This window comes from Lathyrus oleraceus, chromosome 7, assembly GCF_024323335.1.
Source record: "Lathyrus oleraceus cultivar Zhongwan6 chromosome 7, CAAS_Psat_ZW6_1.0, whole genome shotgun sequence".
In the NCBI taxonomy this organism is placed as follows: Eukaryota; Viridiplantae; Streptophyta; class Magnoliopsida; order Fabales; family Fabaceae; genus Lathyrus; species Lathyrus oleraceus.
The window spans coordinates 110,888,682-110,914,401 of NC_066585.1; the positions used below are offsets into that span (position 1 = coordinate 110,888,682).

A 25,720-nucleotide genomic window follows, 5' to 3' on the forward strand; every position below is an offset into this window, starting at 1 on the left:
GACAAAAATATATTTAACCCTATTATTTATTATTTTTTTATTATTATTTTTTTTGTTTTCACCATCAGTATTCGATCTACTTGACTGATTAATCCAGTTTGAATATCAATTTCAACATCAATAGATTGTAGTCTCTTCCTGATCGCAGATGCGGAGAATTGAACAATGTTCTTTTCTATTAAATTCAGCGTCCGTCAGAATTGATTGAAACAACTAATTACTATTAATTCTTTGTTACTTTTTTTAATTACAATATGTGTCTTTGTCATTGTCATGGCATGTGCATTTTAATGTCCACTATAAATTGGTAGCATTTTAATGTCCACTATAAACTGGTAGCATTTTAATGTACTATCATCATTTGTTGGTTCATTTATATCCAAGTATACACTTGTTTGATGCGACTATTCCACTTCCTTTAAGCTTCACCATTGAAAAAATATCCCCTTTTTGTCTTAACTGAAGAAATATATACTGAGAAATCATATTAGTAAACCTCAAAATTCAACACTCCTTAATAACGTTTAAGTAGTTATTAGCATATTGAAAATTTGATTAATTGATACATCAAAATTGAGTATCTTGTTAATCACATACCTTCATTAATTAACCACAATTTCAAACGCAATTAACCAATACTAAATCATTCATTTAGCTTGATTAAAAGACTATTTGGTTAACAATGTCAATGTACACAATCATGATTAATACCACTAACCAAACTCAATAAAACATCAACCACTATTTTGAACTAGGTGTCACAAATGTTAAAACTTTAAGTGTACAAATATTATCTATGATCTAAATACTGTGTTTTATTCCTTTCCTATCTCACTATCATCAAATTTGTCTTTGATAGTGACAACATCAAAGATTAGATACATAATGAGTATGTAGTTTGAATATATGGTTGTAGTTGAAACTTTAATCTTCAAAAACCAATCTCTAGTTGTCTATCATTCATCATAGCTTACTATGGAGATGATTAAGTTCATAGTTTTACCAACAGTTTTGGCACTTTTTGTCCTCTTTTTGCATTTCATCATAAGAATTATCAAACTAAGAAAGCTGAATCTTCCTAAGGGAACCTTAGGATTACCTATTATTGGAGAAACTTTAGAGTTTTTCAAAGCAAATCTTGAGGGGAAACAAATAAGGTTCATACAAGAGAGAATGAAGAAATATGACTCAAGGGTTTTCAAGACATCACTGTTTGGAGAGAATATTGCTGTGTTTTGTGGAACAGCTGGGAACAAATTCTTGTTTAGCAATGAAAACAAGAATGTCCAAGTGTGGTGGCCAAGTTCAGTTAAGAAGCTGTTAAGGTTGTCTCTTGTTAATAAAGTTGGTGATGAAGCAAAGATAACTAGAAGATTGCTTATGAGTTTTCTTAATCCAGAAACACTCAGAAATTACCTGCCAAAAATGGATAGGATTGCTCAGCATCATATCAACACACATTGGAAAGGTAAGAAATTTTGTCACCAATATAGGGGAATATGTTCCTTCCATTTGATTATAGTTTGTTAATGATTTAGAAACCCAACTTGTTAACAAGACATAGGACCTGAGAGTGCGTTTCTCTTAAAGTCTTAGGTTCAAATCCTGCTAGATGCTAATAATTTTTGTGTTAAGTCAATCCATACAAAACTTTACTCTGCCTTTAAATGAGATCCGCTAATGAACGGTGGGATTAATCCCTTTGAATTAGTCGGTAAACAAACAAAAATACTGAATTTGTCAGTTTAATCTATTAAATTAAAGACTAGCTAGTTCATCAGTTGATTTGATTCTGATTATACTTTAATCTGATTGAACAGCGGTTGGTTGGTTCTGGTTCTTACATTTTAAATAATTTTTTTAGTGATCAAAGTTGAATACTTGTTGGTTTTCACTTTTTGAAGGGAAGGAGCAGGTTGTTGTCTATCCAATAATACAGCTATACACATTTGAATTGGCCTGTTGCTTATTCTTAAGTATGGAAGATCCTATACAATTATCAAACCTTTCATCCTATTTTGAAGAATTTCTCAAAGGGATCATTAGCTTCCCCATCAATTTTCCTGGAACAAGGTTTCATAAGGCAATGAAAGCTGCAGATGCAATAAAGAAAGAAATTAAATTGATTATGAAGAAAAGGAAAGTGGATTTGGAAGAAAAGAAAGCATCACCTACACAAGACCTTTTATCACATTTACTTGTTACATCTGACACAAGTGGAAGGTTTATGAGTGAAGTGGAGATTCTTGATAACATGTTACTACTTCTTTTCGCCGGCCATGACACTTCCAGATCAGTAATATCATTGATCATGAAGTATCTTGGAAATTTGCCTGAAGTTTATGAACAAGTGTTAAAAGGTTATCAATGAAATATTCCAACACTCATTTCATGATGTTCCGACATTTAAGTCTACTACATTGGTCTTTTTGTGCAATGCAGCAGACTTGATGTCGGAACACAAGGGAACTTGGTTTGATTAGGATAATGAAAATTTTACGAAAATTTAGTTAGGATTAATGTTGAAATGGTTTTGTTTTTCAATGACAGAACAACTTGAAATCAGCCAAGGGAAAGAGGAAGGGGAGTTATTGCAATGGGAGGATGTTCAGAAAATGAAACACTCTTGGAATGTTGCATCTGAAGTTTTGAGGCTCTCACCGCCCGTCGGTGGTGCTTACAGAAATGCTACGAAGGATTTTACCTATGCTGATTATAACATCCCTATTGATTGGAAGGTATGTTATTCATGCATCATTATAACAAGCTGTGTAACACCGACACCTCCGAAAAAAGGTGTCTGTGTTAGTGTCAGTGTCGGACACCGACACGACATCGACACTTGTGATTACATTCAATGTATTTGTTTTTTAAAATTATTACCGGTATGAACGTTTCAGTGTTAGTGTGTCCGATGTCTGTGTTTCATAAAAAACAAGTGCGTTTATGATAAAGATGTGTGTATGGTGTTTTTGACAGTTGCATTGGAACACTCATACAACACACATGGATCCAACACTGTTTACAAATCCTGAAAAATTTGATGCATCAAGATTTGAAGGAGAAGGGCCGATACCTTATTCATATGTTCCATTTGGAGGAGGACCTAGAATGTGTTTGGGACAAGAGTTTGCTCGGCTAGAGATACTCGTGTTTATGCATAATATTGTGAAACGTTTCAAGTGGGATTTAGTTGATCCTGATGAGAACTTCAAGTATGATCCTATGCTAGAACCTGAAAAAGGACTTCCAATTAAACTTCATCCATTCCATTACACATCATAATGTACCGATAAGAAACTTCATTTATGAAGTTTTCATCTTATAGTATTAAACCGTAATTATTTCATATTTTTTATGTAACATCAAATTCTACAACCATAGATGCCTTCAATTACCTCTTTTGAGCATGAAATGACATCATTGGTCTCAAAGTACAAAAGTCATACATATTCAATGCAGTGATTCATCATCAAAATTTTAATGCAATATCAATATCCATAATCATAAGCTCAACATTGACCAAATAAGAATCTGTTCAAATAAACAACTTAATTAAAAGGTTTATAGTATAAGTGCTTGGGTGTAATGTTGATGTTGCAGGCAATATGTAGAAAGGAGAGTCACTCCAGATTAGTTTTAAAGTCCCACATCTCCAAGATAGCAAAAGAAGCAGAAAAAATGTCAGATATAAAACACACAACTAGCATGCATTTCAATTCATACCCAATGGATCACATGATATTAAATTTATTTTATGAGTAGTAGAGATCACTACAATAGCTTGCTATTATTGGGTCCCTCAAGTGTTGTTTTTGCGTTGAGCTGCATAAAGGACCAATTGTCCGTATATGTTAAAGGAGGATGTCAAACTTTAAATATATGTTAAGAAGCAAAAATTATTAAGCATAAACTCAGAATTAGTTCTTATCCAAGCACACATATTAATGATGATATTGCAACTTGTAGAGTTGTATCTGTTTTAAGATATTGCATTATTAATATGTTGATTAGGTAGATACATAGAATGACTGACAGAATCAGAATCCTTTGTGGAAAAGAATAACAGATTGACTTGAAAGTTTATAAATAATTTCAGGTAGCATCACACACTGTACCCTCCAGTCTAAGACTCACAAAACTCGTGCCTTCGCACAAGTCCCGTAGTTCAACTCTCAACTCAGCCAGAGGTGCAGCGGCCTGTCAGGAGTAGGAAGTTTTTGCTGCTCTGTGAAACCAGCCTCAAGCTGTATCCTCTCGTCTAAGACCCACGTCTAAGACCCACAAGACTTATGCCTTCGCACAAATCTCATTGTCCAACTCTCAACTTCGAACGGGAAGACTAGCATGATGCAGCCACCAGTCCAACCTGTTAAGCCATAGCCCTGCTCAATCACTTTTATGCCCACATGGGTCGTACTCAACTCGACAGACTAACTAGAATGTCAGACATTTATAAATATTTGCTTGTGTTATATTCTAGCTAATGTTGGACTTAATGGTTCCAAAATGGTGTAGTGTTAGGTTGGAACATGATTTCTTAAATAGCTTATTTTGTACTCAGCACTCCCCAATTACTTTTGATATGTTATAACACTGTAATCCAAATATGCTGCAGTTGATGTTATAATACATATATAGAGGGATTAAATATATTACATCGGATAAAATCATTGTTAGAATTCATAAATATGTAAACTTTTCTGTGTGTTTGACAATTGTTCTGGTTCTAAACTGATACACTTAAGCTTTTGTAGCTACAGTTGTCCTAGTGACCTCTCATATAGAGATCATGATTATCCAAAAACAACATTAAGAGGATTGTTGATCTATGTGGAAATTTCAGTAAAATGCACATTCGTAGTAATGGTAATCAACATCAAGAGAATCCTAATGTTAATGAACTTAATTAGGTAAGTATTTCATAAACTACAGATGCATTTATTTAAAGGGAAAGAGTTCAACTTTTACTGGGGCTTTTCTGCTTTATATTCAGTCTTGTTCTAACAAACGTTATATTTCAAAATTATTAGTTAACAAAATTGGGCTGTTTTAAACAAAAAGAAGACTACAAGAGTTGTTACTTATTTAATTTTGTTGTTGCATAAAATGAGAGGCACTTCTTTCTATGAACAAAATCACTTTCAGCATAAAATGTATGTCAACCGGACAATCTCGCTCTTGGTTTAATTAATGTTACATAAGAGCAAGTTACACAAGTGTTGAGCTAACACAAACACTAGTAGACTCAAATTATTATATAAAATCCCACATTGTAGAGTCAGAAAAGAAGCATAGCAGATGTCAGATATAAAATAAACAACAAGCATACGTTTAATTTCATACCTTTCTCGGCCTTTTGGCTAAGATCAAGTGTAGTATCTGTTCTTATCAGTTTAATATCTGATATGTGGGCCAATAGTTCACACGATATTAAATTTATTTCTTGAGGGGGAGAGTCCACTTCAATAGCTTGCTATTGGGTCTCTCACGTGTCGCTTTTGCATTGCACTATTGCAATAGCCTGGCACACCCCACCAAACCTAGTGCAAGTTTTGTCCTCTAACTGGGTTTATGCTTTTCTACTTTTCTGATCTTGATTCTACACAAGTGTTAATTATATTTCTGCAGAATGCAAGGGCAAGAAATTAGTATCAGTTAAAGCATCAGTTCTGTAACACTTTCTATAGTATAAGATAAGCTTAAGGGGTACCACTTGAGTGGAGTATTAGTATTCATAGGTCCATAAACTGGACCAATTAAAGTTTCCCATAACCAATCCTTTTGGCACCATCAATCTATCATAATACAAATACATTGAAGACCTACAAAAAGCCAACATGACCAATGATAATCCCATAAATTATCATTCAATCTATACAAAGTTTAATCCTACTTTCTGCATTCCAAGTACTCAGACCTCACCTTAAATTAATCACTTTCTTTGATAAATTTATTAACTAATTTGTTACTGTACTTTCTTTCGTGAAATCATGTGCACCATCTGACTGTATGTTACACTACGAAAAACCAACTTCAGCACAAGTTGGAGTTAATGTCTACATAGTTTTCTGAAGATGCAGTGGTGTCGAATAGGGTAGTTAGTATTCAGGTCTCGGTATTAAACACATCAATAGGGTAATTAAAAGTAATAAGGAAAGAAATATCCAATTCAATAATAAAAGCTAAAGGGAACCTGTCATGCTTGAAGTTGGTCGCTTTCAAGTGAAAAAATAAAAAGTAGAGTAGAAAGGGTGGGAAGTACATTGCATACTAGTAGTTGAGTCCCATATTGAAAGAAGGTGAAAGGTATTGAGATAAGCAAGAGTATAAAAGAATTTGAATACCTTCATTTCAAAATACTTACCTGGATGGGGTCAATGGTTGATCATGAAGGACCATGGCCTAGGAGAGTGACCTCCATTGCACTTAGGAGGGGTGCTATCCTAAGGTCTACCCATGTGGTGGAACCTACATCATAATTTGTTGCAGTGGGGGCCTGCGTCCGCGCGGCCCCTTCCTATTCTTATATTAAATTTTTTGGAAGGATTATTTAATTTCTTGATTCTGAATACTTACAAGCATGTTTTCTTAAGATAGATGTAGCATTTTGGAGTGGATTGGCTCAGCATATCCAGTAAGACCAACATAAGGAATCAAATAAGATGCAAGCAGAAAGTTGATATCATTTGCATATGAATCAAAATGATGATTTGCTTAGATCTAGCAAAGGCCTAGGAAACCCTTTCATTCTGTTCTTAAGATGAAGTATTTGATATGGCTTTCGTAGCAAATTAATAACCAAATGATGTCATTCTATGACCGTGGATGTTACTTCATTTCATAGATAATTGGAATCATTATGAACCCCCACCACCAAAAAGAGATGGTTCAAGAGACTAGGCTAGCCAGGTGTTGAGGCTGGAGGTACAGCGGCCCGTGATCCCTCCACTGTCAGGAGTAGGAAGTGTTCGCTGCTCTGTGAAACCAGCCTCACGCAGTACCCTCCTGTCTAAGACCCACAAGACCCGTGCCTTCGCACAAGTCCCATGTGTCAACTCACAACTTGGAGCGGGCAGGCCAGCATGGTGCAACCACCAGACCAACCTGTTGAACCTTAGCCATGTTCCATCACCTTGTTGCCCCCACATGGGTCACAAGCTGGTGCTACTCAGCTCGGCAAACTAAATAGCATGTAAGACATTTATAAGCACTTGCTTGTGTGATGTTCTAGCCAACGTGGGACTTAAATGGATTCAAAATGGTGTAGTATTAAGTTGGAACATGCTTTCTTGAATGTTATAACACTAAAAAATGTTGTGGTTGATGTTATAATACATATAGAGGTATTATGGACCGAGTTACTCACAACATATATAGAAGGATTAAATCTATTTTAGAAATTTATACGCAGACTAAGTACACTCAGCAAAATGATCCAAAACAAATGAAGTAGTGAAATGCATACTTGATTTAGCTTAGAGTATCAACAAGCAACATTATGACTTGATGAAGTTCTGGCTTTGTTCCCAAAACAGAATCAAATTTCTCTACTGCTTCCTCATACTTTGAGTTCCATCAACATTGAATCCAGGAAAGAAATGGACATTAAGATTATCAATAAGATGTCATTAATTTCATATGGAAAATGTTTTGTTATTGACATGTCTTATTCAAATAGATAAGCATAAATAACACAATCCAAACAAACCCTAAGCCTTCAATTCAAATAACTATCTTGGATGATATAGTAAACAAGCACCTACTATATCTAGTTGTCTGAAAATAAAATGAAGAGCAGAAACCTCGTGGCGAATACTTGATCACCAACATTGAACACTCCAGCCTTGTCAGCTAATCTCAACCTCATACTCTTCTTCATACGGTTCCTCTTCTCCTTCTTCTTTGAATGCTTCTGACCCAACCATCAGATGAAGCTTTAACCACGAAAAGGAACGGTTTTGACAAATAACTATCTTGAAGATGATATAGCGAACAACTAGCTATGTATTTCAGAAACAATAAGAAGAAGAAGGGTTTCTTCGTGAGCTTTACCCGGGAAATTTTTATATATTTAACGTCATTTTTGCAATTTTATACTTAATCTATAATCATTTATATCATTTATTTATAACCTAATTATTTTATGATTTGTATATATCTTACTATTACGATGGTAATTGATTGAATTTTTATTTTATAATACTACATTAATTCTTTTGTTTAAATAACGAGAATATTAGTAAGTTATAGTATTAGAAATATTTAGTCTTATAAATAAATTATAAATTACACTTATAGAATGATTTTGATTCGATTGATATATTGATTATGTTGTTATTCTTTCATCTATCTTCTTTTTCTTTCTTTGATTAAGCATTCAATCAGTTATGTCCAAAAATCATATAAGATTTCCTTGTGTGTAAATCTCCTGTTTCTCAAAACTATTTTTAAATTTTGATTTTCGAAAGTAATATTTTTGAATCAATCTATTGGTCAGATGAAGAAACTCAAAAGGCATCTTATGCTTTGAAGGCGGGGAACATATTTCCGTGTTAAGTGCAAAAATGCATTACTCAATTCCTCATCATAAGATTACACAATTAATGTGAATGCTCTAAAGTGCTCCATGAGAGTACAGATGTTAAGGAATCTAAAATTAAAATGTTGACAAAGGAGTATGAACTATTTTGTATGGAACTTAGTGAAACAGTCGAATCCATGCATATTTGTTTTCTCCACTTAATCAACAAGTTAGAAAATTTGGATAAATCCATTTCTAATAAACAATGTGCTAACAAAATTTTGAGATCAATGTGTATGGAATGACACCTTAAGATTACAATCATTAGTGAATCAAATGATCTAAATAATTTGGGAGTTTCAACCTTATTTGGAAAATTGATTGAACATGAAAATGATTTAAGAAGGTTTGCTGCATTGAAGTAAATGCCAGAAAGAAAGAGAAAGTGAAAGAAGAGAAGTTTGACATCTCCTTTGAAAGCAGAGGAAGATGATGAAAGTTCTGACGAAGATTCTTTCAAAGAGAAATAAATGGGGTTATCTGTCAAGCGTTATAATCTATATATAAAGAAACATCGGCTTAAGCGCTTTGACATGAATTTAATCAACTTTAAGAAATATCATCCACGTGAGAAAGAAGAAAAGTAAAAGGAAGAAAGTGTTACATGTTATGAATGTGGAAAGTCATGTTATTACCGCACTACATGCATGTCTCAGTCTCAACAAGTGCAACAAAAAGAAGGATAAATCCTCCTACAAGACGAATGGTAATCATACCAAAGGTTGTAGGCTTATATCACTTGAGAAGACGAAGATGAGAGCTCCTCTTCATCTTCTACTTCGAGCTCAGATGATGAATTTTTAAATTTGTGTTTGAAGGCACATAAAAAGGGTAAAGACTCTGAGGTATATTGTTGGAATAAAATTGACTTGTACTATATCTCTCAGCTCACTTTACTTGCTCAATGGATATGGTTATCACTCAATCAACATGCAAAATAAATTATACTTGCCTTGATCATGTTCTAATATAGTTTATCATAAAAATCATAACACACACATAAAAAGTATTTTCAGGTTGTAACTTGGCTTATATTCGGGTAGGATATTTTTAGGAAAGTATGTTTAAACCTTTGGAGTTAGGTACCTAGTTCTCCTTCTATTGTTGTACTGTTTCGTTCCTTCTTGTTGGTACTATAGTTTTGGTCTTTTTTTTTCTTTTTTTTTGAAGAAGTGACTTTTTCTACTTCTTATTTCTCAATATTTTTAAAAATTTTGACCACTTAACTCTAGTACCCCAACCCCAAACTTAGAACTTTGCTTACTTTCAAGAGCAACCCCAACCTTAATCTTTTTCATTCGACTTTAAGAACCAACGTTCTGGAAACCAGGGTGTCCTATACCAAGCACATCATTAGAGTGGACAAAACATTCCACAAAAGAAGCAGAAACTTGGCCGAATCACTTTCTGGAAATGATGAAAGAGTTCACCAAATTGAGCAAGCTTGAAAGAGAATCAAATAAGGAAAAGTTAAAGGAGGAACCAATAGTAGATTTTGGCAATGATGTATCTTTGGATGCATTTTAGATTGTAAACGATACACTTTTTTGAATGTATTATCGTCAACGATGTAATCTTGATACGATTTAATACATAAGTAATACATATTTAGCAATGATGATGTAAATGCCGACTGTTTATGTTTACAAATTTAATGGTTTACATCTTCTGTTTAAGTTTATAGAGTTTTTGCTCTGTTTTCGGTTCAAAGGTGATTCCATATATGCATATCCGGATACACTCCTTACTAAATTAAAAAAACACAATTGGGCACTTTACGGATGTGCATATCAGTAAACACCCTTATTTCGTAGAAAGAATAGGGTGTATTCGGATATGCATCTCCGAGAAGTGCTCTGATGACAGAATACGATTTCTAAGATTCAAAGTGATCCAAAACATGTATAAATGGAGTGTCTCTCATCCCATATTTTATATAAAACACATCACAATCAGAGAATGAATGCATATCCCCACCTTGCATTTGTGTATTTCAATGAACGTGAATCCGCCACTTTAATTTAGGGTCAACGAGGGCACAAATCTCGTCGATCTGATACCAAAATTGAATACTCTCTTCCGATATCCAGAAAATCGAAGAGTTGTCAAGCTCGAGTATCATTCACCCTTGTTTGACAGCGAATGGAAGATACAATTCACTAACTTTGAACTGAAGACATGTGGAGATTTAAAGGTTATGTGGAGTACTTTTCATTGTTATAAATCAAAGGGTCAGATTGAAGTGGATACAAAGATTGCAAGATTCGTCGAAGATATTACCAATATGTTGCAATGTCCTCAACTATCAGTTTATAATGATATGTAATGTTAAATTTATGTTAATGATTATCTATGTAATGTTGAGTGTTTTAATTTAATGTCAAGTTGTTGTGGTTTATAGATCTTGCTCATATTGTCTTTGTTTTTGTTTTGAAATCAAATACACGTTTGGAGATATAACTTCAAACTAAAATTAAATATAAAAAGGGTAAGTCACTCAGTTGTGTTTAATTTTGTGAGAAATTTGTGCGTCCGAAAATGCATCTTCCAACTCTAAAGATATTTTTGAAAGGTATAGAGGTGTAACAACCACCTAATATAAATAATGTAATAATTCAACTAATTATGTTTAACAAAAACATAACTTCTAAATAAATAACCATTTTAGTCTCATTGAAGAAACATATACTGAGAAATCATATTACTAGATCTCAAAATTCAACACTCCTTAATAACAAGTCAGTTATTACCATATTGAATTTGGTTAATTGATACATTAAATCGAGTAGTTTTGTTTATCACATATCTTCAAAAACCAATCTCTAATTATCTATCGTTCATCATAGCTTATTATGGAGATGATTAAGCTCATAGTTTTACCAACAGTTTTGGCACTTTTTGTCCTCCTTTTGCATTTCATCAAACTCAGAAAGTTGAATCTTCCCCTTAGGATTAGCTATTATTGGAGAAACCTTAGAGTTTTTCAAAGCAAAACAAGTTGAATCTCTGAAAAAACCCATTCACTACACGTATTTCATTGAGCTTGTTTATTTAACCATTCTGTGACATTTTCGGAGATTCATATCTTCGAAGATTCATATTCGAAAATGTCAAGCGGAAAATTGAATATATCACCACATTGCATGATCATCTCTCCCACACTCCATACCACCTCCATAGCCCAAAACTCTTAAAAATATTCATTCTCAATCAACTTTTCGACTCCAAATCATCATTCTTGTGTTTTATCACATCAAAGGGAGCAAAACAAGTTGCAAATTAAAGTAAAATTCACTCATTTCAGCCCCCATTGCTTGCATTAATCTTGTTCTTGAGCTGAAAAAATGTATGTTATGTCCGGATGTGCATTTCCGAATTTACCTTTTCATGTTTCGAATTTGCATCTCCTAATTTTCCTGCTACTGTGAGCTTTTTAAACCGTTTATCTGTTTTGGTTTGTATTAGATATGGTGCACCTAAATATGTTTCACAAAGATGTTGTAAGTAATGATCTAAACCTGGATGAAGTGAAGGATGATATTAAACCGGATGAGGTGAAAGATGATGTTAAACTGGATGTTAAACCGGTTGTTGTCGAAACAGATGTTGGTCAACATTTTAGAAATGAACAACTGTTTACTGCTCGTGAACATATGCTTCAATGGGTCCACATGAAGGCCGTGAAATTGAGGTTTGACATTGTAATCGGAAGACCTGACAATGGTTTAAATAGAAGGTAAACATTTGCAGTCATGAGATACAAGAGAAGTGGCACGTATATTTCAGTGATTCTGAAGTTGAAACGTGATGACACCAGATTGAGAAATGCGAGAGTCTGTTTAAATTGTGCGGATATTGTAAGGTGAATGATACATGGAAATTTAATGTGGTTTCTGGTATACATAATCATGTCTTGCAAACCGAGCTAGTCGGTCATCCTATCGTATGTCGCCTTAAACCGAAGGAGAAGGAAATTGTTTTGAACATGTCTTTAATCAGGGTGGCTCCGAAAACATAGTTGAAGATTTGAAACGGAAAAGACCTTAAAGTGTTTCAAAAATCAAGCGGGTATACAATGCGTGTTATCGAAACAACATGGCGATAAGAGATTCAGGATCCAAAATGTAACAACTTTTGAAGCTTTTGGATGATAACCATTATGTTTCTAGGTACAAAGTTTTTTAGGATAAAGTCAATGTTCGTGACATATTTTGGACTCATCTGAAATAGCTACATTTTGTTGAGGTTTATTTGAAACCTGAGTGTCCTATACCAAACACGTCATTGGAGTGGACAACACATTCCACATAAGAGACAAAAACTTGGTCGAATCACTTTCTGAAAAGGATGGAAGAGTTCACCAAATTTAGCGAACTTAAAAGAGAATCTAATAAGAAAAAGTTGAAGGAGGAACCCGTATTAGATTTTGGCGATGATGCATCTTTGGATGCATTATAGATTGTAAACGATACACTTTTTTGAACGTATTATCGTCAATGATGTAATCTCGATACGGTTTAATACATAAGTAATACATATTCACTGATGATGATGTAAATGTCGACTGTTTATGTTTACAAATTTAATGGTTTACATCTTCTGTTTATGTTTACACAATTTTGCTCTATTTTTGGTTCAGGGGTGATTCCAGATATGCATATCCGGATACACTCCTTACTAAATTAAAAAAAACACAATTGTGCACTTTACGAATATGCATATCAGTAAACACAATTTTTCGTTAAAAAAGGTGTATTCGGATATTCATCTCCGAAAAGTGTCCTGATGATAGGATAAGGTTTCTAAGATCCAAAGTGATCTAAAATATGTATAAATAGGGTGTCCCTCATCCCATATTTTCTACAAAACACTCCAAAATCGGAGAATGAACGCATATCCTCACCTTGTATTTGTATATTTCAATGACGTGAATCCGCCACTTCAATTTAGGGTCACAAGGACACATATCTCGCCGATCTGATATCAAAACTGAATACTCTCTTTCGATATCCAAAACATCGAAAAATTGTCAAGCTTGAGTATCGTTCACTCTTTTTTTTACAGCGAATGGAAGATACAATTCACTAACTTTGAATTGAAGACGAGTGAAGATTTAAAGGTTATGCGAAGTATTTTTCACCGTTATGAATCAAAGGGTCAGATTGAAGTGGATGTGAAGATTGCAAGATTCGTCGAAGATATTATCAATATGTTGCAATGTCCTCAACTATTAGTTTATAATGATATGTAATGTTAAATTTATGTTAATGATTATTTATGTAATGTTGAGTGTTTTAATTTAATGTCAAATTGTTGTGGTTTAGTTCATATTGTCTTTGTTTCTGTTTTGAAGTATCAATGTCTATTTCGGATATGAATCTTCGAAATATACCAAATACACGTTCGGAGATACAACTTCGAACTAAAATTAAGTATAATATGAGTGACTCACTCGTTTGTGTTTAATTTTGTGGAAAATTGAGGCGTCCGAAGATACATCTTCGAACTCTAAAATTATTTGAGTTGTTACCAAGAATTTATGATAAGGTATAGAGGTGGGAAAAGAAATTTCCTTAGAACAACCTAATATAAATAATGTAATAATTCAACTAATTTTGTGTAACAAAAACATGTCTTTTAAATAAATAAGTTTGTTTTATCAATCTCATGACATGTGCATTCCAATACAACCCATCACTTTTGGGTTAAATAAATTAGCTGCACCTTGTAAAAAAAATGGTAATTGTGGTTGATCATGCAAGATTCTATTTTATTAAAAATCATGTTGTTTTAGAAATGCACATCCAAAAATGATTGACGTATAAAGGTGATAGATTTTTAAACTTTCACAAATCCGAAAATGCATTTTCAAAAAAATTATTGAATTGTTTAAATATAAATAAATTGATAGGGTTAGTCCGAAGATGCATCTACGGACTAATTTTAAAAAAATATGAAGTGAGACTCGGGTAAAACATAAAATAAGGAATGGTCGGCGATAAACTAATAACAATAAACCAATATAAATAATGTAATTATTGAACTTATTAAATAAGTAAACGTGTGTGTCATTGTTACATGTGCATTCCACTACACTATAAACTAGCATTTTAATGTCAATGGTCTGTTCTATGCACATGTTGATGTTACTTCACTTCCTATAAGCTTAACTATTGAAAAATAACCCTTTTAGTCTCATTGAAGAAACATATACAGAGAAATCATATTACTAGATCTCAAAATTCAACACTCCTTAATAACAATTCAGCTATTACCATATTGAATTTGGTTAATTGATACATTAAAATCGAGTACTTTTGTTTATCACATATCTTCAAAAACCAATCTTTAATTGTCTATCGTTCATCATAGCTTATTATAGAGATGATTAAGCTCATAGTTTTACCAACAGTTTTGGCACTTTTTGTCCTCTTTTTGCATTTCACCACAAGAATTATCAAACTCAGAAAGCTCAATCTTCCTAAGGGAACCTTAGGATTACCTATTATTGGAGAAACTTTAGAGTTTTTCAACGCAAATCTTGAGGGGAAACAAATAAGGTTCATACAAGAGAGAATGAAGAAATATGACTCAAGGGTTTTCAAGACATCACTTTTTGGAGAGAATATTGCTGTGTTTTGTGGAACAGCTGGGAACAAATTCTTGTTTAGCAATGAAAACAAGAATGTTCAAGTGTGGTGGCCAAGTTCTGTTAAGAAGCTGTTAAGGTTGTCTTTTGTTAATAAAGTTGGTGATGAAGGAAAGATAACTAGAAGGTTGCTTATGAGTTTTCTTAATCCAGAAACACTCAGAAATTACCTGCCAAAAATGGATAGGATTGCTCAGCATCATATCAACACACATTGGAAAGGTAAGAAATTTTGTCACCAATATAGGGGAATATGTTTCTTCCATTTGATTAAAGTTTGCTAATTAATACTTTGTTGGTTAAATTTATGAAAATTGTCCACTTAATTTTTAAGGGTTGGCCTATTGGTAAAGACATAGGATCTGAGAGTGTGTTTCTCTTATAAGATTTTAGGTTGTTAGATGCTAGTAATTTTTGTGTTGAATCAATCCATACAAAATTTTACTCTACCTTTAAATGGGATCTGCTACTGAACCGTGGGATTAGTCCCTTTGAAATAGTCGATAAACAAACAAAAAATACTGAATTGGTCGGTTTAATCGGTTAAATTAGAGACTAGCTAGTTCATCAGTTGATTCGATTCTGATTATACTTTAGTCTGATTGAACTACGGTTGGTTCCGGTTCTTATTTTTTGCAATTATTTATTTTTTAAATAACTTTTTAGTGATCAAAAGTTGAATACTTGTTGGTTTTCACTTTTTGAAGGAAAGGAGCAGGTTGTTGTCTATCCAATAATACAGCTATACACATTTGAATTGGCCTGTTGCTTATTCTTAAGTATGGAAGATCCTATACAATTATCAAACCTTTCATCCTATTTTGAAGAATTTCTCAAAGGGATCATTGGCTTCTCCATCAATTTTCCTGGAACAAGGTTTCATAAGGCAATGAAAGCTGCAGATGTAATAAAGAAAGAAATTAAATTGATTATGAAGAAAAGGAAAGTGGATTTGGAAGAAAAGAAAGCATCACCTACACAAGACCTTTTGTCACATTTACTTGTTACATCTGACACAAGTGGAAGGTTTATGAGTGAAGTAGAGATTCTTGATAACATGTTACTACTTCTTTTCGCCGGCCATGACACTTCCAGATCAGCAATATCATTGATCATGAAGTATCTTGGAAATTTGCCTGAAGTTTATGAACAAGTGTTAAAAGGTTATCAATGAAATATTCCAACACTCATTTCAAGGTGTTCCGACTTTTAAGTCTGATACATTGGTTTTTTGTGCAATGCAGCAGACTTGATGTTGAAACACGAGAACTTTTAATAAAAATTTGATTAGGATAAATGTTGAAATTGCCTTTTTTCTTTTTAAATGACAGAACAACTTGAAATTAGCCAAGGGAAAGAGGAAGGAGAATTATTACAATGGGAGGATGTTCAAAAAATGAAATACTCATGGAATGTTGCATCTGAAGTTTTGAGGTTGTCACCGCCAATCAACGGCGCCTACAGAAATGCTATGAAGGATTTGACCTATGCTGATTATACCATCCCTATTGATTGGAAGGTATGTTAATGACGTATCATTATTAAGATTCTAGTTATACAAACTATGCAGCATCAACACCTCTAAAAAATGTGATTGTGTTAGAGTCAGACATCAACACCGCGTTCAAATAATTTATTTTTCAAATTATTACCAGTGTTGACTTGTCCGTGTTGGTGTCGTGTTCGATGTCTGTGTTTCACAGAAAACAAGTGTGTTTATGATAAAGCATGTGTGTATGGTGTTTTTGACAGTTGCATTGGAACACTCGTACAACACACATGGATCCAACACTGTTTACAAATCCTGAAAAATTTGATGCATCAAGATTTGAAGGAGAAGGACCAATACCTTATTCATATGTTCCATTTGGAGGAGGACCTAGAATGTGTTTGGGACAAGAGTTTGCTCGGCTAGAGATACTCGTGTTTATGCATAATATTGTGAAACGTTTCAAGTGGGATTTAGTTAATCCTGATGAGAACTTCAAGTATGATCCTATGCTAGAACCTGAAAAAGGCCTTCCAATTGAACTTCATCCTTCACATTACACATCATAATGTATTGATAAGACGCTTTATTTAAGAAGTTTGAATGTTATTTCATTTTGTATCTGCTTCCATGATTTTTCATTCAACAAGTGTTGGTTTCAAGATAATTTGGATTATGACCAGTTTCTACTGTTTCCTGCGAAAAAATGAAAACTATGAGTAACAGGCCAATTCTTTGTCGAATCGTGTACATTGTCCTTCCATATTTCTCAGCTAGACATGTTTAAGTCCTAAAAACAGCATTGCAGATGTTCAACATTTTACTATTACTATTGCTTCGTCATATGCATATATTGTTTTTAAGTACTAAAGTCATATTCAAAAGATGTATTCATCACCAGATTTTTAATGTACCATCAAATTACACAAACATAGATGCCTCCAATTACTTGTGAGCATGATGCCTCCAATTACTTGTGAACATAGCTTGGGTGTAACGTTGATGTTGCAGGCAATATGTAGAAAGTTTTGCATCTGTCAATTCTTATTTCCTTAGACAGTTTTGCATCTGAAATTTTTATCATATCTCAAACATTTTGATTCAGTCACAAAATATGGTGTATACATTTGTTCTTCCATATTCTGCAACTGGCCAAGACAGTGATTGTTAGAAATGATTTTGCTTACATAAATGATAAACACGTGGACATAAAAATTGTGTTCACTTCAACCAAACTACCAATTAGGAACACCAGTATAGAAAATATTATAAGCCAACAAGCTAATTTACAAAGTAGTTTTTGCTATCAAATGTGAGTAAGGTCTTGATGTTTAATCACTACGTGAAAATATTTAGAATCAAGAGGAAGGAAATGAGAGTGTAGAGATCTTCAACTTGTATTCTGATATAATAGCTCTGCAGTTATGAAACTTAAAGTCTTTCTAAGTTGCTGCACAAGAGTCTCACTTCGGTTAGTGAAGTAAGAAACGTAACAGATTGTCAGTTATAAAAAACACAACAAGCATATCTTTTTACTCATACCTTTCTTGGCCTTTTGGCTAAGATCAAGCGTAATATCTGTTCTTATCATTTTAATAGCTTGCTATTGGGTCTCTCATGTGTCGCTTTTGCTTTGCACTATTGCAATAGCTGGGCACACCCCACCAAACCTAGTTCTAGTTTTACCTTTTTCATTTTTTCAATGGATCTAAAATGTGTTTGTATTCCAAATACTCAAACATAATCATTGATAAACAAGTTTAACATAACAGCAAAATGTGTAAAGTGTATAAACAAATAAACAATATAAAATTGGCAGGATATATGTAATCAGAGACATAGAAAACTTGCCAAATGCAATTTGTAGTAAGACATTTAAAAGTGACGTCAATTACCTAAGCACTTGCTCATTGAATTTGAAGCTGAAAGTGAAACTAGGCACTTGCTTCACATGTCTTCAAATTCTTTTCAAAACGATCTAAGAAAGGACTAGGAAACTCTTTCACTTTGTTCTTAAGATGAAATCCATAAGCAGAGGCTGGAAGTGTTATGGCTTTTATAGCACCTAAATAACCAAATCATGTCATTCTATGAACATCGATGTTTAATTTAGACACTTCATTTAATTAATGCCAAAATGTGCTCTAAGCAAATGGTGGCAAACTACCATCATCATTATTAACCTTAAAACAGTTCTTTATTGGAAAACTTATGAAACAGAATGAAGACATTCTTTTAAATAGTTAGCATTCAATTCTTAAAAATAGTTAGCATTCAATTCTTAAAAATAGTTAGCATTCAATTCTTAAAAATAGTATACTAATATTGAAACTGTGATGATGTACTATGTGAACCCTCCGCTGGTTTCAGGCAGTCCAGCATGGTGCAACCATCAGACCAACCTATTAAGCCCTAGCCATGTTCCATCTCCTTGACGCCCCCATATGGGTCACATGCTGGCGCTACTCAGCTCAACAAACTAACTAGCATGTAAGGCATTTATAAACACTTGCTTGTGTGATGTTGTAGCCAATGTGGGACTTAAATGGATCCAAAATGAGGTTGGAACATGCTTTCTCTAATTTAAATATTGTGGCTGATGTTATAATACATATATAGAGGGGTCATTGGACGAGATTACTCACAACCTATATAGAAGGATTAAATCTATTCAAAAAGTTATAAGCATGAATGATCCAAAATCAATGAAGAAGTAGTGAAATGCAGCTTCTTCAAGTTCCGAGACAGCTCTCAATAAATTTGTAGACATGAATTATCAATAACTGTCACGGAGATCATGTCAAAATAAGAAGAAAAAAAAATTATAGACATGTGATATGTTGTTTCATAATCTATTCAAAACAGTCTTGCAAGCTTAAATAAATTCAAAGAAACAAACCTGATGGCAATGGCAAGTAAGTTCCACCATCCTTTCCTTTCACAAATTTGATTACATAACGTTGGTCAATAACGTTGGTCAATAATGATTCATAATCGTTATGATGGTATAAATAAAGGGAATTTTTCTATCATTTCTTTTCTCAAAGACTTCTCAAAAGTCTGTGTGTGTGCGTGTGTGATTAAAATATTAAATATATTTAGTATTATATCTTGGATTTTCTTAATTTCTCATAACTTTTTTTTATTCAATTATTGTATTTGATTGTAATTTATTTTTCGACATCATTAACTTCATCAAATTTTTAAATTACAAATAATGTATTTCTATATTGTTTTCTATTATAGGGTCAATTTGTTTTAGCTTTAAAAAAATATATTTTTTCTTTGTATTTTTGAAAATGGATTCTACAAAAATGTTTTACAAAAATATTATAAGTTTTCCTAAATTTGTTTTTTATAAATTAAAAGATTAAATTTTTCATTCTATAACATAAATATACATTATTGAAGATCAAAACATATTCAAAATTATAATTTTTTCAAAAAATTGTATCTTAAAAATGATTTGTATGAAAACATATTTGAAATAGCTTCAAAATTAAATGATTTTTTGAAATAGCTTCAAAACATTTTAAGAATAATTATTCAAACCAAATTTTCATTTGAAACTTTTATGAAAAGTTTCTTTATAAACTTTTTTTACACTAAAATATATAACACTATAAAAATCATTTTTAAAAAAGTCAAAATAAACTAACCCTATATGGTCTAGAAGAATCATTATGAAATCTTTTAAAGCTTGTTTAGAAGGATTCTTCAAAACGTGTGAATTAAGGGCGTTTGTGATATAGTTTGAATCAATTTATATTTGAAATTCAGTTTGTTCTGAGCGGTATCGCACAAAATTGATATCAAAGCACATATAATATTTGGTTTTATAATCTATTACACTAATAAAATAAATAAAATATGCAACTTACTCCATTATTGCATCAATAACTAATAAAGTTATTCATTTACTACTACATAAATATAATAATAAGAATCATCATAGAGATAAATCATAAAAACAAACCATTAAAATGCATCTTTGATTGATTAATACAAAAATGTTATTTGATGCTTGTCGCGGCGGGATTTTTCACGAGATTAAGTATTGATTGAACTTAACCCGTTTGAAAAATATTTTAAATGCAAGAGTCGCCACCGTCTTTTATTTTATCCAAAAAGAGGAAGGGAAAAATAACGATAAATCCCTTTAGAGTTACGGGTTCGGGGGTTGGTTATGCAAAGGGAAGATATTAGCACCCTCTACATCTGTGGTACTCCACAGGAACCTTTTTGCTTATGTTTATGTGAATGCTTTGCTTTTTTCACTTTGATCGTTTGATTGGGGAGATGAGAAAAGAACTTGATTTTATTGCTTTTGGACTCGATAAAGTCGTAGACTTCATGCCTACGTATCTCCAAGGCGCAATGGAGAAATCAGAATCCACGTAGTTCTCCCAAAAGAACTAGGGGAAAGTCTGTTTTGTTGATTTTAGATTGGCGTATCTTGCCATCTCTTGCTCGACCTGGCGGGAGGCTTCGAGACTGACACGTCCTTTTGAAAATGTTTTTAAACTGAAAAGCCAAAGCTGGCAAAAGATTTGAATGAGTCTAAACCCTGAAACAATAAATAAATGGACTCATTATAAGGAAACCCAAGAGTAAGCTTGTGAGTGTGTGAAAAGGGTTTCTTAAACGGCGACCGTTGGAATCGCATCGGGTTTCTCTTTTTTGGATTTTTCGATTTTTTAACATAAAACGTGAACAATACGATTAAACACACAATACAGAACATAAAAAATGCGAGAAAGTAAATTATTACAACACAGTTAGCTATGAATAGTTAGTATTACGAATAGTCAGTGGAGTTAATCGAGCTGAAACTGAAACGAAACGGTTAGTAACAACATAAACAAATATAAAAAAACAATATAAACATTTACTTTAGACAAAATAAACATTTGATATAAATAAACATTTAATTAAAATAAACATTTAAACAAATAATTAATTTAACCAACATTTAAATAAAACATATATGCAAAATAATAATAAAAGATAAACAATATTTAGTAAACAAAAGTAATATATATATATATATATATATATATATATATATATATATATATATATATATATATATATATATATAATATATATATATATATATATATATATTTATATATATATATATATATATATATATATATATATATATATATATATATATATATATATATATATATATATATATATTATTTTTGTCTATTATATATTATTTGTCTAAATGTACATATATATATTTTTGTCTACTATATATTTATTGTCTAATATATATATATATATATATATATATATATATATATATATATATATATATATATATATATATATATATATATATATATATATATATATATATATATATATATATATATATATATATATATATATATATATATATATATATATAGATAAATAATATATTAAAACACATGTCGGCAAGCCGGAACTTTGCCGATTTCAGAGATAAGTGAAGAATATTACCTTGTGTGAAGAGGATGAACTTCTGATCGTCCAAATGATCGACCGAAAGCTAGAAACCGTCACCGACGCAGTGCTGGCTGCCTTCGTGAGTACCTGACTTCAACGTCGCTTTTGATCGGTGAAACGACGCCGGAATGAAATGAACCTTGGATATTTGTGATTTGGACTCAACGAACTTCAAAGATATGAAATCGGTTTTGTGTTTCGGTGAATAATCGGGACGATTTTGGGTTACCGAAAATGAAGAACAAGTGAAATACGGTAATGCTTTTGGAAAAATATTTCTTTTCAATTCTCTGTTTCTCTCACCACACGTTTTTTCCTTACTGATCCACCTTTTTCTCTTCTTACTAACCACATCTATATATATATATATATATATATATATATATATATATATATATATATATATATATATATATTTAGATTACTTAAACAATAAGAAACCTAAAAAATATCTAACATAAATTAATAATATATATTTAGATTACTTAAACAATAAGAAACCTAAAAAATATCTAACATAAATTAATAATATATATTTAGATTACTTAAACAATAAGAAACCTAAAAAATATCTAACATAAATTAATAATATATATTTAGATTACTTAAACAATAAGAAACCTAAAAAAATATCTAACATAAATTAATAATATAATTTATATATTATATAATAATAATAATAATAAACTAATATAATATTAATCCTAATTAAATAAACTAATTAACAACTAAACACAATTAATATTAAGCACAAATAATATTAAACGGCACACGATTAAAATACGATAAAATCGAGCGACACGAACGCGATAAAAACGATGACAATTTGCACAGCAAAACAGACAAATTGATAAAACCAATAAACCAGTAAACCGGTAAACCAGTAAAATCAACAACACGACTCAAACAGACTCGATTAAATCACACGGCACAACACGTAATTAAATAAACAACCCTAGACAATAATAAAATCAACACGACATCACGAAAACGCTGACAAACACAATCACAAATAATCGGACAATACGAAAACTCTAATATATTCGAAATACAGTCAAAATACCGACAAACAAACAATTAAATAGATAAAAACGCACAAAACCTAATCGAAGCGATGCCACGCACAAAAGAGATAAGCGAGATAAATACGAGGCAACGATATCGGCCAGGTTTTGCTAAAACAACGAAATACAACACGGTAAGCAACGAAAACACACAAAACCTAATCAAACCAGTTGCCACGCGAAGTTTAAGAAATTGAGATGAATACGAGACAACGAGATTAATCAAGATGTGGTCAACAAAGCCAAAGTCAAATTTTGGGGTGCGACAGATGCCCCTATTTAATTAACTTAGGCCAGATAGCCGGAGGCTATCGAATGGCGTAAGGTAATTAAATATGACAAACGCCACAAAATTTGACTGCAAATGCATGTATGCATGATGCAAAAGACAGACAGACACAGAGACACAGGAGTGCAAACTTTACTGGGGAAGGACATACACCGACTCAATGCATGAAGGTAAACACTGAGAATACTCAGCTGGGGAAGATTCACTACCTATTCATAGATGGAAAATAGGAGGAAAAGAGATATCGACTCAATGTTGACGATACATCACTATCTCATAGATGAAAGTGGGAAAAGATCAATATAACAAGAGTACTGATGTGACAGTACATTACCAACTCAAAGATGGAGGTGACAGAAAAGATGAATACCAACTCAAGGATGAAGGTATAACAAGGGCATAATAAGAATCGAACTGCGTTAACTCATGGTTGACAACTCACTACCCACTCATTGATGAGGTAAACAGGACATGCCAACTCAAAGTTGAAGGCAAGCTTCAAAAGATTGATAATAACACTACTAAGGAAGTCAAATTCCAACTCATTGATGATGGTGTAGATGAAGAATCAGATCTAAGGATCATTGTGCAGACTTACAGTTGAATGCACACTACCAACTCATGATGAGGTAGACAGAGAAATGCCGACTCAAAGTTGAAGGCAACCACCGATTCATTGACAAAGGTGTTTAAAAGAATTTAGAACATATTCTCCTGGAGATGTTTATCATTACCGACTCAAAGATGACGGTGGAAGGACAAAATGTACCTAACTCATAGATGAAGGTACTCCATCAACTCAAAGACGAAGATGGAATCAGAAGTTATCTGTGCTGACTCAAAGATGAAAGCACACTATCAGTTCAACAAGGATCAAACATACCCTACTCATAGATGAAGGTACTCCATCAACTCAAAGACGAAGATGGAATCACAGGAAAATGTGTGAACTCAAAGATGAATGCATACTACCAGCTCATAGATGAGGGCTCACTATGTACCTAAATCATAGATGAAGGTACTCCATCAACTCAAAGACGGAGATGGAAACATGAGAAAGTTGTGCTGACTCAAAGACGAAAGCACGTTACCAGCTCAAAGATGAAGGTAATAGGATAAAGTGTACCTAACTCATAGATGAAGGCATTCCATCAACTCAAAGACGAAGATGGAATCAAAAGAAACCTGTGCAAGCTTAAAGATGAATGCACACTACCAGCTCATAGATGACGGTACTTCACCAACTCAAAGACGAAGGTGGAATCAAAAGAAATCTTGCTAACTCAAAGATGAATGCATATTACCAGCTCAAAGTTGCAGGTACTTCACCAACTCAAAGACGAAGGTGGAATCAAAAGGAATCTGTGCTAAACTCAAAGACGAAAGCACGCTACCGGCTCAAAGTTGCAGGTAGAACCATGAAACTTTCTGTGAGGATGTTATCAACTCATAGATGGAGATAGTAATTAATTTATCCGAGGGATAACAAAGGTTACCACTCATGGATGTAGGTAACTCAAGTTTGTAACAGGTACCAACTCAAAGATGAAGGTATAAAGGACTTGGACACAATATCTGTCATGTCTGTTTTACTGAATGAGAGTCACAAAGACTATATTGTTGCCTTCTTTTACTGGCAATTTCTGAGCTTTATCTGGAGACACGAGGTTCAAACTAGGATAGAACTAGAATGAAACGGTCAAACAAGACTTCAACTGAAGAGGAATGAACTCATCAGGATTTACAACTGAAACAACCATCTTCCACGAGGCATAGATCTCTGTGGGGAACATGACTAATAAAAGGTATTTTGCTGCTTATGAGGATACTCTATATGGAGAGATTGACTCAACCCACAATATAAACAAGGAAACAAGGTGCATATGAATGCAAGCATGATATGTCATAGATATGCATGAATATTTAGTAATGAATGCATGATGGACAGACAAAACTAGGAATAACTAAAAATGTTAACAGCTGCATAAGGACTTGCTGGAGATTTGCACTGAGACTCGCTAGGGAGTAGTACAAAGACTTACTGGGGAATTGGTACAAGAGCACCATATCCAGGTTTCTTTAAAAGTCTGTCTCTGCTGAGGATTCCGTAGAAGAATGGAGATGCCTTCTACTTCAAACATGC

The 25,720-nt window shown here is 32.8% G+C and overlaps 1 protein-coding gene, 1 long non-coding RNA gene, 2 other non-coding genes and 1 pseudogene across 7 annotated transcripts; 4 read left to right on the plus strand and 1 right to left on the minus strand.

The window, feature by feature from the left end:
- The first annotated feature begins 762 nt into the window (after window positions 1-762).
- On the plus strand, window positions 763-17,465 carry LOC127101810 (beta-amyrin 28-monooxygenase). Of its 4 annotated transcripts, none has more exons than XM_051039253.1 (5): window positions 763-1,468; window positions 1,905-2,073; window positions 16,110-16,396; window positions 16,565-16,752; window positions 16,986-17,465. In XM_051039253.1, the coding sequence occupies exons 1-5, from the start codon at window positions 976-978 to the stop codon at window positions 17,289-17,291; spliced, it is 1,443 nt and encodes a 480-aa protein (XP_050895210.1). In that variant the 5' UTR covers window positions 763-975; the 3' UTR covers window positions 17,292-17,465. The 4 variants fall into 4 exon arrangements, with proteins under 4 accessions (XP_050895210.1, XP_050895211.1, XP_050895209.1 ...); XM_051039254.1 differs by lacking the exon at window positions 1,905-2,073 and adding an exon at window positions 15,145-15,455 and having other exon boundaries at window positions 763-1,157; window positions 15,941-16,396; XM_051039252.1 differs by lacking the exons at window positions 16,110-16,396; window positions 16,565-16,752 and adding an exon at window positions 2,551-2,738 and having other exon boundaries at window positions 1,905-2,360.
- On the plus strand, window positions 5,343-5,538 carry LOC127109596 (U2 spliceosomal RNA). The gene has a single exon (XR_007796869.1). It is a non-coding gene; the product is annotated as a U2 spliceosomal RNA (small nuclear RNA).
- Window positions 6,360-6,520, plus strand: LOC127109126 (U1 spliceosomal RNA). The gene has a single exon (XR_007796538.1). It is a non-coding gene; the product is annotated as a U1 spliceosomal RNA (small nuclear RNA).
- LOC127101811 (uncharacterized) lies at window positions 6,891-8,037 on the minus strand. Its single transcript, XR_007794696.1, has 2 exons — window positions 7,806-8,037; window positions 6,891-7,566 (listed from the first exon to the last, which is right to left on the minus strand). It is a non-coding gene; the product is annotated as an uncharacterized LOC127101811 (long non-coding RNA).
- A 795-nt stretch (window positions 17,466-18,260) lies between the features above and the next one.
- LOC127109748 (uncharacterized) lies at window positions 18,261-18,387 on the plus strand (annotated as a pseudogene).
- The last annotated feature ends 7,333 nt before the right edge of the window (window positions 18,388-25,720 follow it).

What these genes read in the sequence shown, in the direction of transcription:
- LOC127101810 (XM_051039252.1), top strand. Translation starts at nt 976, where the DNA reads ATGGAGATGATTAAGTTCATAGTTTTACCAACAGTTTTGGCACTTTTT. An exon ending in TATCAACACACATTGGAAAG is followed by an intron (nt 1,469 to 1,904) that starts GTAAGAAATTTT and finishes CACTTTTTGAAG; the next exon opens with GGAAGGAGCAGGTTGTTGTC. An exon ending in ACATCCCTATTGATTGGAAG is followed by an intron (nt 2,739 to 16,985) that starts GTATGTTATTCA and finishes TGTTTTTGACAG; the next exon opens with TTGCATTGGAACACTCGTAC.